Consider the following 16,626-nt stretch of genomic DNA (forward strand, 5'->3'; position numbering starts at 1 on the left):
CTGGGGGGACAAATTGTAATCGGGTATTAAATAATTCGAATGACGCTGCTGGGATTGCATGCCAAGAACGCTAATCGATTTATTATTGAACAAATGGCTTTCTGATACTGGTGCTTCAATGTGATACAATTTCGATTTTTAATACGAAAAAGTTATTTATATAAAACAGCTACAACATCGTCGTTGAGATGCCGGAGGGCAGATGTTCTTCTACTTTGACAGCAGATTAAGTTTTTCTAGTTTTCCAATAGCCGAGGCTTAGATTCAACTTCGGTAAAAACTCCTCGAGATTGAAACACAGTTTGGAATGCCTCTGAAGTTGAGGAGGAAAGCATGCAAGTATAGAATTGGTTGGATCTCAAATGATGACAGTGGAGCTTGGTTTTTGCGGCACAGTCAAACATATTTTGGATGTTACGATTGTTCAGCTGATTAACTTCCGAAAAATGTTCCTGCAGCTTTGTCACCTGGAAATAGAATAAAATTTGTTGAAATCTAAAATTTGATAGCTGATAAGATTTTTACCGAAATATCTCCGTTCGCGTCAATGTATCCAATCCCTCGGAAAATACAGTGAATGTATTTGTCCATGTCCCGATTCAGAATAATGCGATACGGTTTATTGTCTCCTGTTTGGGGCGATTCATCTTCCTCTTTAACGGTGTTTAGTTCTATCTCAGCAACTGTCAAATTTTCCGATGGCTCAACATCTTCTATTTGAATCATCTCATTCTCGTCCAATATTTTCATATCTTGATACTTGCCTAAACCATAGTATTCTTTTACTGTGAAAATTTTGAACGATCTCAACTCAGTTAGGTTCGCTTTCAACGATTTTGTTAGAAATTGATCACAAAGCTTGATATCGTTTTGGTTTGCAAAAAGCGTTTCAATCTGATATGATAAAGTAAAAAAATGATTTTAAGGCTAATAACAAAAATAAATTATTGTTTAGAGGTCTAACCTGTTCCGTTTGGTTTGTTCCGTTAATTTCACAATTGTCTGGTCCGCACATGGATTCATCCAGAACCTTGATTCTCTTTAAAACCTCGTCCTTATTGAACCGATTTTGATCGATTGTGAACGAGTAGTTTCCGGATCTTAGCTCCCGGTAATTGAATGCCATTTTAAATTGTTCAGCCACAGAACTGTATACCATACATGAGAAGAAGCTATTCGATCGTTGCGTTACATTTTCAAGTTTTTCAGCCTCAACCACACATGAGTCTACCGCAGCATTCACATTTTCATTCAATGCATCTACAAGTTCGAAATCTCGAAGGATCTCCGAACGCTGAAAGTTAAAAAAAAGTAATTATACATATGTACCTCTTAGGATATTTTCCATATGAACAGACCTCTAATCTTTCCCCAACCAGCCAACGGAATCCTTTAAAAATGCAGCTAAAAAAATCGTCGACTTCCGACCCTTGGTAGGGTACAAAATGACGCATTTCACAAGCTTTCGTCAGAAAAGACCAGCTTCGGTACTGGATGCAGTACTCCCGGACGCTTTGGTTGGGGATTTTCAGATCGAATTTCTGTTGAATGAAAACAGTATTTAATTGGGAAACAGAAACATACCTAAATTAAGTGGTAATTAAGTTTCTGCATTGCACAATTACATATGTATTACTAATTTTTTCTGTTTGCCGAAAATTAAGTGAAATTAGTTCTCCATTTATTTAAGAAATTCTTAGTTCTGTAGCGTAGATAGATCAGACCGATCAGTAGGGGGGATGGGGGCATAATGGCCACCTTAAGGAAAACGGTTATTTAACCATAGAAAATAGCTATAATATGGAGGTTACATTATTGTTTCGTGTTCAGACACTTGAAAAGCCTATTCCCTAACGGGCTGAAACGTGAAAAACTAGATGAAAACGTTAAAAAATGAATTTTAAAATTTTTGGCCAAAAGCTGAAAACCAGCAACTGTGGAGGCATAATGAGAACCCCCCCTGAGGCAGTATGAGCACCATTAATCAGGGCAAGATGTGCGTTTTCTGCCAGAGAATCCAGCAGCGAATTCAATTCGATGAAGGCAGGTGAGTCGTAGATTCATTAAACAAAGCAATAACAAAATAATCTTGGTCTGTTTGTAGAACACAAACAATTCATGCACGCTCATACATTATGTGCTTTGTTCGGAGGATGATGCTACTAGCCGTATAATGTAACAATAAAAAAATCGATCATGAATTGTAAATGGAAAAAAATCACCTCGAACAGAAATCTAACTCTAGTCTTTTGATTACCTCTCCGACACCTTACCAATAGGCTAAATCGTCGGATGAAAACTATTCAAGGTGTGGCGCTATAAATCAATTTTAATTCGCTGCTAGATTCTACGGCAGAAAATGCTCATTATGCCTCGATAATATGGTGCTCTATATGCCCCTAGTCAACAAATTTAAGTAAAAACGTGTTTTAAAATTGATAAAAGTGAAAAATCAAAAATTTTATGATGGTAAAAATTGAGAAACAATGTGTACATCATGTTGCAGTACGTACATTATAGATCAAGGTTATTTTAAGATCATAAGAGCTTATTTCGTGGTGCTCAAAAATTATAATATTTTCGTAACTTGAGAACCAAGCTAGTTTTTTTTTAAATATCTCTGTAAAGATGATAAGGAGATTCCTTTTTTTTTTTGTGAAAAATTAATACTATAGGAAGTACGAAACAAATGCTCATGAAAATTTATTTAAGAAAATACGTACTTTCGTAGAAAAGCGTAGTGCTCATTATGCCCTGGGTGCTCGTTATGCCCTCATCTCCCCTGGCAGAGATTGATTGAACTGATGAGAGTCAGCTTATCGTGAAAATTCTTTTTCTCAAAAAAAAAGCAAAAAAATAGTTGAGCTCGCCTCCTTGTTCTCCGTATTTAACAGTTACTTATTTAAAAAAAATTACGCCAGTGAACACATTGGAGTACTTTAAGATAGTCTACTAGCTGAAATAACGGTTTTTACGCCCGAAATGCTGTCCAATGTTATGCAGAATGCCTGAAAAATTTCTGCCTTTTTCGTATAAAATAGGAGTAATAATTTTATAAACGTTATATTTTAAATATGATTTGGAATAAATGGCAAAAATATCCTTTTACTTTTTTTTAAATCGGCTAAAAATGCCGGAGTTATTCGACGTCGAAATCGGATATATACCGATGGTGCACTTTGTGCATGTACAATACATATATGTACAATAGGGTGTCCCAAAATGCCATTATTTCTGGGAATCTGGGAGCTCACCCTTCAAATGGTAGATTAGAATGTGAAGAACGAACTTTTGTATGGAGCCAACTAAAAAAAATCATGTTTAGAGGTTCCGCAAACGCGATCTTTGAAAAAAGTCCACTTATTAAAGATTTGATTTTGAATGAATTCTGGCTAAAAAAATCACAAAATTTATATATTTTATATTTTTTAAATTTTGTTTGGTATACAACCCACACGTTCAAAATAAAAATCAGCCAGCTATTTTCCAGAAATTTTTTTTTGTCCAAAAAATTTGTATTCAACTGTCCAAAATGTGTACCTAGAATTATTTTTTTTTTAAATATCAATGCAATCAAAAGATTTGGATTTTTGTGCACTTTAACTTTGCTGAACAAAGTATGCTAGTTGTATCATTCTGTGAAGAGCTATTTACGGTTCAATCTTTATTAAAAATCACAATTTAGGATATTTTTTCTTCAATTTATCAAATTCGTCTTTATAAATACCTACTTGAAAATCAAAACACTTGAAGAAGACCATATGCCTAATTTGAGCTGAATCTGATCACGGGAAGGGGCTGCACTGAATCTCAAATGTGAAAAGGATTCTGAGACATTGTGTTCTAAGGAAGCATAAAAAACTGGTTTTTCATATGAAACGCAATGAGTAAAATGTATTCATTGCGTGTTAAACTACAATTTCCGACCAAAACACAATCTTTGAATCGCCATAACTTTTTTGTTTTAGGGAAGTCCAATGTTAGTCTTATTTTTTATGTGTAGTATTTAATTCAAACAAAAAAAAAAATAAAATATATAAATTTGGTGAAAATTTTTGGACCCAGAATTAATTTAAAATCAAAATTTCAAAAAGTGGACTTTTTTTAAAAGATCACGTTTGTGGAACCTCTAAACATGATTTTTTTTTAGTTGACCCTATGCAAAAGTTCGTTCTCCACATCCTAATCAATCATTTGGAGGGTGTGCCTCCAGATATCCAGATATTATGTAATTTTGGGACAGCCAAATGTACAAACCTTGAATGAGCAACGCGATGGTGGTAAAACCTCCAAGACACTCCTGGTTTCAACCATGGCCATAGAAAGAGGGAGAGGGGGGATTTTGGGGTAACCCCTCCCTCCCTCATGAGGACATGAGAGTATTCTACATTCAAAATTTTCAATTCTTAATTTAATTTTGACAATTGAATAAAGTTTTTCAAGAGTAAAAATCTTGACTCAATCTGATGCTGAAACCTCAAAATCATATCAATTCTGAAATAAATAGAACTCTGTTGCAGTTTTCCAAAGTTTTTTCACTTGTTGAAAGTACTTCATTTTTTTCAAATTGCTTTTAAATTTTCATGTTTTGGCTTCTGTATCCAGTTTGAAATTCAAGGTTTTTGGATCAAATTATCATTGGAAAAGAGAAAATAGATGCTGTTTTGAAATCGTCATTTAGATTTGGTTTTGAATTTCATTTGAATTTTTATAATTTTCGAAACTGATATAGATATGCATTTTAATGTTTAGATAATTATTTACCTTTTAAAAAAATTGTTAGAAACCATCCTGAGTTAATCTTTATTCGCAAAACAGTTAATGAATTATTGAAATAATGAATTCATATTGAAACCCAAAACAGCAGAATTAAAATATGTAATAGATTCATGATTGAGGACTCTTTAGTAAATTCAGATTCTGATCTCGAACCTAAATTTGGGAAATTTTTTTTGTACATTTCAGAAACCGTTTTTTTTTTATTTAAACTAAATCGTATTGTAATTTGGAATCAGAACCAAAATTCAAATTGTTAATTCGGGTTCAGAGATCACATTCCGAATTAATATTCTATTTCTAAAATAAGCAAACCACCGTTTAATTGATTTTTGTAAATTTATTTTCGGCACATCGAAGAAAATGTAGATTTATTCATGAAGAAGGAATATCAGAATTGAAAGTCGATATAGGTGGATAGGAAAGTTAGGAGAAAATTTACAGATGATAAAAAGAGCGAAACAGTATTTTTGCTAGGAAAAGCTTTTAACGTACACCATACTTTACCCCTAAACATTTCATTATTTAGGAGAAGTAGGACCGGGATAGAGGTGGCACTACCTTAAACTATACAATGAAATTTGGTTGATCCGAAGCTTTTTTTTTTTAAATCAGCCATAGTAATTGAAAAATTGAATAGATTTTATTGTAAAAAATTTGCTGATGAAAAAACATGAAATTTTTCTATAAAATTTTGGCATGGAATATCGTTTTTTTGATACATTGATTAACATTTTTGTTTTTGCTTTTTTTTTCAGGAGCTAACTTTCAAACTAAAATCTTAAATTTGTATCCACTGAGCAAAACCTAGATTTGAATTGTAATATTTTTTAGGTAATACTTTCACTTCTGAAAACTTGATTTTTTTTCATTGATGAATCAAATATTTATTCTTGTTTAGGTGTTTGATAGATCTAGGTTATTTGATTTGAGCAAAGATTAAGTTGTTTTAAAAAGAAATTAAAAGCTTCTTTACAAAAAACTTATGCTATCTTCAAATTGTATGGTAAACTTGGCTAAACTCACCAGATTTTTTTTAAACAAATTCAAATATTTTAACTATTGATGAAAGTAAGTTTCTTATATTATAATTACATAAAGGATTCCTTTCACAAATCTTGCTTAGCATTTTAAAAGTTTTAAGATAAATAATGTATGGGAGAGTGGGGAATCATGGGCCACTTTTTTCGTTGTTCCATAACTTCTTTATTATAAAAGATAAAATGAAAATAAGAAATGGTATGGTTTTCTACATTTTCAAGGTATCATAAGGTTTTTTTTTAAATTTTTAATAAGTTATTTTCCCAAAATTCTGACTGTTTGAAAAAAGCTATATTTTTTGGATTTTGAAAAATGGTGGGGAATCGTGGGCCACCAAATCCAAATTGACCAAATAACATGCAAAGTTTATGAGTTGGCCCAAAATTGTGACTTCCTAATTCATTTCGTTATTTCAAAGCAATTTCAGACGATGATATAAAAAAGAGAGCTTTGTATGATCGCATAGATTCCAAAACCTGGCACGCAAACGTTTTGACAAAATTTCTTTTATAGGATGGAAAAAAATATTTTTCATAACTCTTCATTTGGCATAAGAAAACTTTACAGATAGGTAAAACGTATTTTAAGTTCTGAATGTGCATAAAACATAAAAATATAGGTGATTCAAGATGTGTGGCCCACGATTCCCCACAAGTTATGATTTGCAAATTGATTGCGTTTGTGTGACTTATTAAGGTTTCATCAAAAATTCCTTTTCCACGTGAAAGATCATGACAAAACTAAGATCATAAGCGTATGTGCATATTTTTGTTTTGCACTTTAGGTTCCCCATCGATGAAATTAGCGGGTGTTTTTTTAATTATGCAAGTAAATTTTTCTAACTTGTTTTAGCTTGATAAATAAAAGAAGCATATGATGCGTATTTCAGTCAACAACATATAGGATTATATGCTCACGCAAAGCGACGACGATGACAGTTGGTTTGAGATTTTTATCTCAACACACATCTGACATATTATAAGTGGCCCACGTTTCCCCATGGCTCACGATACCCCACTCTCCCCTATGTTTTTCAAAAAGTTTTAATTTATTACGAAATTTTCAATGTAAAATATCTTAAAAATGAAGAATCAATAAGTGTCAAAAATAGGGGAGATAAGGGCATAACGAGCACCCGTTGCATAGTAAGTACTCCTCTTTTTTTTTACAAAGTAGGTATTTTTTTAAAATTAATTTAGCTTAGTTCATCTTACCCATTTTCAATTCAAACACAAAAAAACTCTAAAAATCTTAAAATGTCACCAACAAAGTTTGAAAAATGAAAAATCGGTCGGCATTGAAAACTTTAAGTCGATTATTTGTTCTCTTATACCCCTTTGGCTTTTAGGGTCTCAATTGAGCATTCTTCATATCAATATCCCTTATACGCCACAAGAAGATGCCGTCATTCATCGAGAAATTTGAAGCATCAGCCCAATGAACTATGTTTTCTAATATCCGTACAGCTTCATTCGAAAAAAGCAGAATGAATGCTCCCCCAATTGTCAGTTTTGGTTTTTTTTTGTATTCTAAGTTGTTTATAACAATGCATTTGTTGAACTTATTTTAATACCTTGTTTTTATATTAGGTCATTGAAGTTTTAATCAGTGGGCATCATTCATTCTTTTTGATAATAGGATAAAAGGGAACATAGAAACACAATTTAATGATGTTTCTATGAAAAAGACACTTAACGCATGAATTATTATCAACTAATATCAAACAAAAAACACCCTACAGTGTTTTAAATGACGCAGTTATGATGTTTTCTTATTAGTTTAAACAGAATTATTTAAAACGAATTCTTTTTAAAAATTACCCGATTATGTCACAGTCCCCAATTTGTCACCCTAATCGGGGATTCACTGTATTAATTTAATAGCAAAAAAAGAAATATTTTTATCTTCTTTACCGAAATATAAAAAAAAACCAAATATGTAGCTTCTCAAGTGACGAAAATATGATAATTTTTTAGCACCGGAAAATAAACTCTTATGACCGTTACATCATCTTGATCTATAAGATACGCACTGAAACATGATGTACACTTTGTTATTCAACTGTTATCATCATTTAATTTTAGACTTTTTACTATATTTAATTTTAAAACACGATTTTACTTTCACTTGTAGACTCGGGGCGAACAGAGCATCATTGATCGGGGCACGATGAGCGTTTTCTGCCGTAGAATTAATTATTTTGTTATTGCTTTGTTTGATGGATCTAAGACTCACCATTTAGTGTGGCTCCTTAAGGTGGCCATTATGCTCTTATTTCCCCTAATTCATTTAAATTTTTAAATCATGCATTGAGGTGGTTCTTCTTACGGCCCTGATTTCAACGGCCATGTTAACTTATACAAAGTGAAAAACAAGTCAATTCAACTAGGATACTTTGTAATACCATGAGGTAGTTTAAGGTACAGAATTGACTTACCAGCGTGTGATAGATAATATCCAAGACTTTTGGATCTCGATGGTACAGAAAATTAAACGTTTTTCTATGGTTTGAAAGGACTTGGAGTGTCGAATAGGAATTCTTAGCGGTCTTGTCATCATTTCTTTGCAGTTGATCTCCAAGCTTTGATACATCCGTTTTGAAGGCAGAAATCGCAGTACTCGTTATGTTTGTCCAGTTTACATAAAATTGCCACTGTTGCTCAATTGTAAATTTCTGTAATAAACACTTAACCATGTAAAAAGTTCAAATTTTAAAAGTTTGAAGTAATACCAGGTTTGAACTATCTTCACCACTAGAACCAATCAGTTTCAATTTTCGAAGAACGCATTCTAAATAACGAACACCGGAATCACTTTTGGAAAACTCCAAATCCACCAGCCACTGTTTTGCTTCCTCCAAACGTTGGCAAGTTGTGTTCGATGCATGTAGCTCAAAACAGCGAAAATACGTGAACAGAGCCTCTTCGGGGTTCACTATGTCATTTTCGGATTGTTGATGGACTTCACTAAGCTGCAAAATGGTGAACTCACAGTTTATTTTAATAATTTGAATTAAAAAAAATAGAGTATTCACTGAACCTGATAAGTGACTGGAAAAATTATCACCAGCAGAAATAAACCGAAGGAAAGCCTACAACAGTTTGAAATGACCGACATGATGTTATGGAGACAGATGCACAGAGCAAGTGTTTAAGTAGGAAAAATGTGGGAAGTTAGAAGACATGCGCAAATATGTTTGTCTTTACCAAGCTATATTTTCTTAGTAGCTTGGAACAGGTGTTCAGGACGAAGAACATATTTTACTTACTTTTAACGTTGGAACATTTGTTACAATTTTCTTATTTAAAATTGTGACTAAACTATTAAGTTTCTAAACAAAGTCATTCAACCGTAGTTGAAGGTTTGACAAATTACCAATCTTGATATTGTTACTAAGAACAAGTAGAGATATCTATACGCATATGGTCGACTACAAGCTGATTCAATTAACCCTTGCATTGATCCTGGTTTAGTTCTATTTGAGTGAACGGTGCTGTCAGATCTACTGGCTACCAGCTGCTGCAAAAGGTGCTAGCAATCAAACGACATGATCCTTTGATCCCGTCAATTGATTTTAACATGCACCTTAATCACGAATTAGCCATTAAACCATAAAGGCAAGACGATTGATTAATCTAGCAACAATCGGTGTTGACATGCCATATATAAACGATAACGCCCTTATGGAGCTTTTAATTTCTATCTTAAGTCTTGCATTGAATTACAAGACAATTAATTCAATAATTTAAGACAAAATGTACCCACCGAGATTTAATTCACTTTCATAAACATGCAGCGAAAATAATGCTATCGATTGCCAATGGCATCTAATCGGATTCCATTTGCCCCCATTAGGCCATTAAACGCGGATAATCTGTTTCGTAATTTACCATTTCTCATTCCCTCGAGAGACGACCGGGTGGAGGCACACGGGCAGTCATAAATCTTTCGGTGGGAAAAAACTTAGAAATGCAGAGTTCCCCCATCATCATCGACATCGGTTCACTAATCTAATATTTCGTTCAATAATTCCTCGTGGCGCTTCCCGGATCGGCACCAGTTGGTATAGATATCTAGTAGTTTCATGAGACGAGGGCTCTTTCAGTCTTTCTCCACGCAAACCTGTTTGATGGCGGCTGAAAGAAGGTTTTGTTGACCACACAAATGAAGTATTTTTCGAATTCACCGAGCACCCGCGCGCCCTCTGGCCATGATTGGCCGCACCGCACCGATGATGATCAATATAATTAAGATCGTGACCTGTCATCGATGGGCGTCATATTTCATATGCCCGGAATGTGTTTCGGCGTTTTGCGGCATGGGACTGCGATTTGAACCCGTTGTTTTTTTTCGCGAGATGACAGTTGCTTAGCTCAATTTGGAAGAACAAAGTTGATGGAGAAAATGGGGGAAAAAAAGATTCCATTAAAAAGGACTAGTAGATCAGCAAGAAGTTTGTTTTTTGATAATTTTGTCATTCATCACTCAAACCTGAATTGAAATTAGTAATTATGTATTAATTATTTGATGTTCCGTCTTACGACATGTCCTGTGGAACAACATTCCTCCAATTCACATTCACCAAATCATGCTCCACTTGGTCTAACCACCTCGCTCGTTTTGCAGGACAGTCGTCCGGCATTCTTACAACGTGTCTTGCCCAGCGTATTCGGCCATCCTTCATCACCTTCTGGATACTGGGTTCGCCGTAGAGTCGCGCGAGCTCGTGGTTCATCCTTCGCGTCCACACTCCGTTCTCCTGCACGCTGCCAAAGATGGTTCCTAACACTCGTTGCTCGAATACTCTAGAGTGTGCGCAGGTCCTCTTCGAGCAATATCCACGTCTCGTGCTCGTAGAAGAAAACCGGTCTTATGAGCGCTGTGTACATTAGACTGCCCCAAATGACCCGACTTTTGAAAAAGTCATACGCTGCAGGCTAATATTGATCCTGGGTCTAGTACAAGATCTCATGCCAAATTTGGGCCAGATCGGACCACGGGAAGGGGTCGCTCAACGAGCCTGAAGTTTGTATGGGATTTTGAGACATTTTGTTCGAGAGGAAAACCAGTTTTTCGTCAATAACTTTTGTCTCCTTCGACCGATTTCTTTCAAAAACGGGTTTTCTTAAAGCCTAAACTATGACAAATATTTCATCCGAAGGTTTCATTTCAATTAAAGTTAAGATAAAAAAGTTATTAAGCTTCAAAAATTGGCTAACTTTTTTAAGGGTGATATTCATCACTGTTTTAATGAGGCGACTAAATGTCCGACCAGAACACTCAATGTGAAATACATGCCGCTTCGTCAAATAATGATCGATTTTAACATTTGATGTTGCGCTCGATTGCAATTTTTGATGTATTTTTAATATTTGAGTTTGGATGATATTCACTTGATAGGTCGGAAAGAAGTAAGGGCGGAAAATTGCTTGACAATTTAACACGTTCGTCGCCACGGCACCCATATTCGGGTGACGGGTGTATTTCCTGGGGGGCCCCGTCACATCAAAAAGCAGGTGACGCTCTCTTACTCAAGTTAGCTGCTCAGTTTAGCCACACGTTGCAAATATGGGAACTCTCCCTCTTTCCTTTCTCGCTCCCAGAATTTCTTTGGGCCCGGCTAGTAAAACTACCAAAATGAGCGTGGCGACGAACGTGTTAAAAGAAAAATTGCATAACCACAGGGGCTTAGGAACATGACTGGACGATTTGTGATGCTAATAAAAAAAACTAGTTTTTCATCAATAACTTTGGTTTCCGTCGGCCGATTTCTTTCAAAGACAATTTTTCTAAAAGCCTAAGTTATGATAAATATTTCATCCGAGGACTGCATTTAGATAAGAGTTAAGATAAAAAAGTTATTAGGCTTCAAAAATCGGCTAACTTTTTTACGGTGGTATTCATTACCGTTAATGAGGCGTCAATATGTTCGACCGCCCCGACTCATTGACAGTGATGAATACCATCCTTAAAGAAAAACAGTTTTTGAAAGAAATCGGCCAACGAGAACCAAAGTTATTGATGAAAACAGGTATTTCATGTTTCTTCCGAGCAAAATGTCTCGAAATATCTTACAAACTTCAAGCTCGTTGAGCAACCCCTTCCCGTGATCCGATCTGGCCCAAATTTGGCATGAGATCTTGTACTAGGACTAGAATCAATTTTAGCCTGCAGCGCATAACATTTCACAGGTTTTGAATTTCCCATACAAATTTGGGGCAGTCTATTGTACATATTTTGGGCTACTCAACTGCCAACAATTTTTTTTAGATCGAAAAACACATGGACCAAGGCTTTATGATGCCAATAAAATGATAATTTTTCGAAAAGAGGTCCTTTTACATTTTTCTCACGTTTTTATTATATAAGCTGTAGCTTTCTTTTGAGAGAGAATGAGGGTGAATCTTTTTATTGACATCACAAATCGTCCAGTCATGTTCCTAAGCCCCTGTTGTTATGCAATTTTTCTTTTAAATTGTCAAGCATTTTTCCGCCCTTACTTCTTTCTGAACTATCAAATGAATATCATTTAAACTCAAATATTAGAAGAACATCAAAAATTGCAATCAAGCGCAACATCAATGGTTAAAATCGGCCATTATTTGACGAAACGGCATGTATTTCACATTGAGTGTTCTGGTCAGACATTTAGTCGCCTCATTAAAACAGTGATGAATATCACCCTTAAAAAAGTTAGCCAATTTTTGAAGCTTAATAACTTTTTTATCTTAACTTTAAGTGAAATGAAACCTTCGGATGAAATATTTGTCATGGTTTAGGCTTTAAGAAAACCCGTTTTTGAAAGAAATCGGTCGAAGGAGACAAAAGTTATTGACGAAAAACTGGTTTTTCATGTTCCTCTCGAACAAAATGTCTCAAAATCTCATACAAACTTCAGGCTCGTTGAGCGACCCCTTCCCGTGGTCCGATCTGGCCCAAATTTGGCATGAGATCTTGTACTTGGCCCAGGATCAGTTTGAGCCTGCAGCGTATGACATTTTGCAGGTTTTAAATTTCCCATACAAATTTGAGGCAGTCTAGTGTACATGTTACATTTTTGCTTGGGCTCGTGGAGTCCATATTAGGCATGACTTCCGCTCGCCGCCGGATCTCACGGCTGGGGTCATTGTCTGCGGTCACCAGTGAGCCGAGATAGACAAAGTCATCGACTCTCTCCAGCTCGTTGCTCGTTGCTCGTTGCTATTTATTACTGGACAAGCGGGCTCGGATCCGCAGGCCAGCATATTCTTCGTCTTGGAGGTATTAATCACTAACCCAATATTCCTGCTCGCGTTTCAGTTTGCAATAGATGTCCTCCACCGCTGCAGATTATCTACCGACTATAAAAATGTCGTCTGCAATGCTGATAAGTTGACTGGATCTGTTAAAAATCGTGCCTCGCATTTTGCCCACCGCTCGTCGAATAACATCTTCTAGCGCCACGTTGAACATCATTCAAGATAGACCAACGCCTTGTCAAAGCCCCCTGCGCGATTCTAATTAACTCGACAAGTCACCCGAAATCCACACACAGCATTGCGTTCCACCCACCGTCGCCTCGATCAGTCTGGTCAGCTTCCCAGCAACACTAATAAAAATCCAAATATTTCGGAAAAGCGTGGATATTTTTGAGTGATGTATTCACAAAAAATATTCTAGAGATTAAAAGAAATTAGCCCATGGTATTTTTTGTTACGATATTTTAATGTATGTTGGAGATATTGATAAAAGTATGCGGAAAAATTGCAAAAATCACATTTATTTATTTTTTTGAAAACAGTAGTTTTTGGAAAATCGCTGTTATTTCTTCAGATTTGCAAATTCTAACAAATTTTTTAATCTCAATCAATCACAAACACCTTCTTGCACCCAAATAACAAGGTTTTTGAAGAAACTAGCTAAACTGCATTGAAATTAACTAAGAATTTCAAAAAAAAAAAATTCAACTTTGATGGGCCATAACTTTTATAATACTCAAAATAACGACTTCAAACCTGTTGAGTTTTGTTTTTCGAATTAAAATGTTATTATTTCACTGAATCAATAACTGCAATTCTCGTTTTAAAAAAGTCATGCATTAAAGGGTTAACTTCACTCATCGTTGGGCTCTTCTTCGTCGTTGGCTACGCCGTCGATGTAACTTTCCCCACTGTCTTAAGCTCCTGCATGTGCGCCGTTCAGGTGTTCATCGAAGTGCTGCTTCCACTTTTTATCATATCACCATTATCCGTCAGGATGCCTCCGTCATTTTCCCGGCACATTTCGGCTTGAGGCACGAAGCTTTTGCGGGATGCGTTGATTTTCTGATAGAACTTTCGTGTTTCCTGGGAACGATGCAGCTGCTCCAGCTCCTCGAGCTCCTCCTCTTCCAGGCGGCGCTTTTTCTCCTGGAAAATTTCGACTCGCTGACTCTTTGCACTACAGTCGTTCAGTCGTGTTCGTTCAACATGCCCGATGACATTCTCCGCAGCGCTGTTGATGGCTGTCTGGATAGTATCCCAACAGTCCTCGAGAGGGGCTTTGTCCAGCTCGCCCTCTATCGGCAGTGCATGCTGCTTCGAGCGATTGCATGTAGTCTGCTGTGACCATGCGTTTGGAGATGGCGAAATCTATGAGTCTTAGGCCGTTTTCGTTTGTCAGTTAGTGCGCGCTGAACCTTCCAATTGCCAGTTTCAATTCCTCCTCCTGGTCGACCGAAATCTGTAAAGTGTTGGTAAATGGACTACAAAGTTAAAACAGCAAACAAAAAGTTCACACAAGTAAAAGGGTGTTCGGATCAAATAGTTGTCGTCATACTAAATTGCGTGTCGATCGATTATTTGTTTATAAAAAAAATCAAAGTATCTTTTTTTTTTAATTTAAATATGTATAAAGACCGAAAAATATACTCAGTTGAGATTCCGGTGGACCTAGTCCAAATTGGCGAGCCTTTCGTTTGACGCTTGTCATCAGATTTTGTACAGTCACTTCATCCAATGAAAATGTCGCTTTTAAAATAATATGTACAGATAGCTTACCACACGAGATATTTCTTGGAAAACTTTGATAGTTTAATATGCTTGAAAATGTCTGCCACCTTTCCCCTTCCGGTGGTTGATAATACTCTTGTCCAGAAAGCTGTCTGAAGTCTGGATACACCCTTAGAAAATCCTACACAAAAGTATGTGAAAAGAAGCCAAAACAACCCGTAAGTGCAGGAAGTCGTCAGTATGTAAAAATGGTGGTACGAACAAGTATGTAACATATGCTGGTACACACAAGTATGTAGAAAGTACGCAAAAGAACGTACAGCTCTGTGAACTTAAAAGTATGTTAAAATCACATAAAATTGGAGAAAAATCAAAATTCAATTTGGGAATTAAGAAGCAGGAATATTTTCTTTCAAATTGCTTAAAATTTGGTTTAGTATGATAATTTATTGTCCGTCAATTCAAAAACTAATGATTTTGAAGTAATTTGATTTCTTCATTTCCGGCCAGTTTTTTTGGCAAACTTTCTCCGGTTCATCTAAGAAGTCCGTTTTTTCGGGGATTGAATTGGCCATATCATGACGAAAATCAACCGGATGGGATGGCCACACCAGAACATCGATTTGTTTGCTTGAGCAGGTGTCCCTGAGATTCAACTTCTGGGACAGGGTGTGATTCAACAGTCGACCGGGTGTTGAAGTTGGACATCCTATTAAAACAAAAATGGTTAGCAAAATTCTTTTTTAAAAATAAAGAAATATTACCCCTGCTTTTCATTTTGCTTGGTTGCGGCCGCAACTATGCTTGAATCATAAAGTGTGGAATCGTCTGATTATAGCGACAACTACCTAAAATTATGGAGATGAATTGAATTACACATAAACACCAGAAATGAATGTTACCTAACTTACCGAAAGATACCGAAAAATTTCGAAGTTTTCACAGACTTACAGACAGTTCTGCATAAGTTGTTGCGCGCGAGTAGGATGTAAATAACAGACTGACTCCCTGGTGGTGCGAGTGAGAAGAAAAACGCCATCAACCACATTTTAACTGAAATTTCAGTTCTTTCTACAGAAAGGGTTTTGTAGACAGAAAGAACTGATAAAGTATGTAATTTCTGGAACTCACTTCTACGTAAAAGTTGTCGAACTTCAAAGTATGAACTTTTTACATAACCAATATGTACAATTTTCTTAGAGTGTATATTGACGGCTCAAACACCACCTTAACAAAAAGCCTCAGCCCTAATCTCAAACCACTGATCACACTGACAAGACACTTAGAACAAAAAAAAACGATCATTATCTGTCTAATTTTTCCACCTATCGTCGGTATTGCGAACCTTGCAAAATTTAACAAAAAAAAGGAAATTTAACTGTTTAGGCCGATTGTATCATCAAAATTGCCTATTTTTCATTAAAAGTTGGGTAGCACTTTCCAACTGGGATGGCATTACATCAAAATCGATCGTACCCACTCTGGAATCGAAATTGCGTACTGCTGAAAAAATTATCCAACAAACGAAATTGAGTGTCCAGTCAGTATGGTCAGTGCACAAACCATGAATGCTTATGTATGGTCAATTTCCAAAAAGGGCGAATGAAATGCCATTTCCTTGTACTGATATTGAGAAATGCGCCCCTTCGAAAATTAACACTGAGATGATGATGAATTATGATGGTGACGCTTGATTTTGGCAAAGTGATTACATTGCCATCTAGTGTCGGTATTGCTTACCAATCAGCAATGTGTGTATAGTAATACATAAACAAGCCAGGTTGCCCATGATATCGGGGTGTTACCAAAAGTTGTGAGGATCAAGGAACAAGGAATATTT

The 16,626-nt window shown here is 35.8% G+C and overlaps 1 protein-coding gene across 1 annotated transcript; it reads right to left on the reverse strand.

The window, feature by feature from the left end:
* Positions 1-203: 203 nt before the first annotated feature.
* On the reverse strand, positions 204-15,563 carry LOC129741526 (uncharacterized). The gene is made up of 5 exons (XM_055733266.1): positions 15,551-15,563; positions 15,311-15,495; positions 965-1,294; positions 526-894; positions 204-467 (listed from the first exon to the last, which is right to left on the reverse strand). The coding sequence occupies exons 1-5, from the start codon at positions 15,561-15,563 to the stop codon at positions 237-239; spliced, it is 1,128 nt and encodes a 375-aa protein (XP_055589241.1). The 3' UTR covers positions 204-236.
* Between the last annotated feature and the right edge of the window lie 1,063 nt (positions 15,564-16,626).

Source organism: Uranotaenia lowii, chromosome 2 (assembly GCF_029784155.1).
Source record: "Uranotaenia lowii strain MFRU-FL chromosome 2, ASM2978415v1, whole genome shotgun sequence".
Lineage (NCBI taxonomy): Eukaryota > Metazoa > Arthropoda > Insecta > Diptera > Culicidae > Uranotaenia > Uranotaenia lowii.

Coding starts and splice junctions, on each gene's coding strand:
- LOC129741526 (XM_055733266.1), bottom strand. Junction 895..964: donor GAACAAACCAAACGGAACAG/GTTAGACCTCTA, acceptor TTATCATATCAG/ATTGAAACGCTTTTTGCAAA. Junction 468..525: donor ACGCGAACGGAGATATTTCG/GTAAAAATCTTA, acceptor TTCTATTTCCAG/GTGACAAAGCTGCAGGAACA.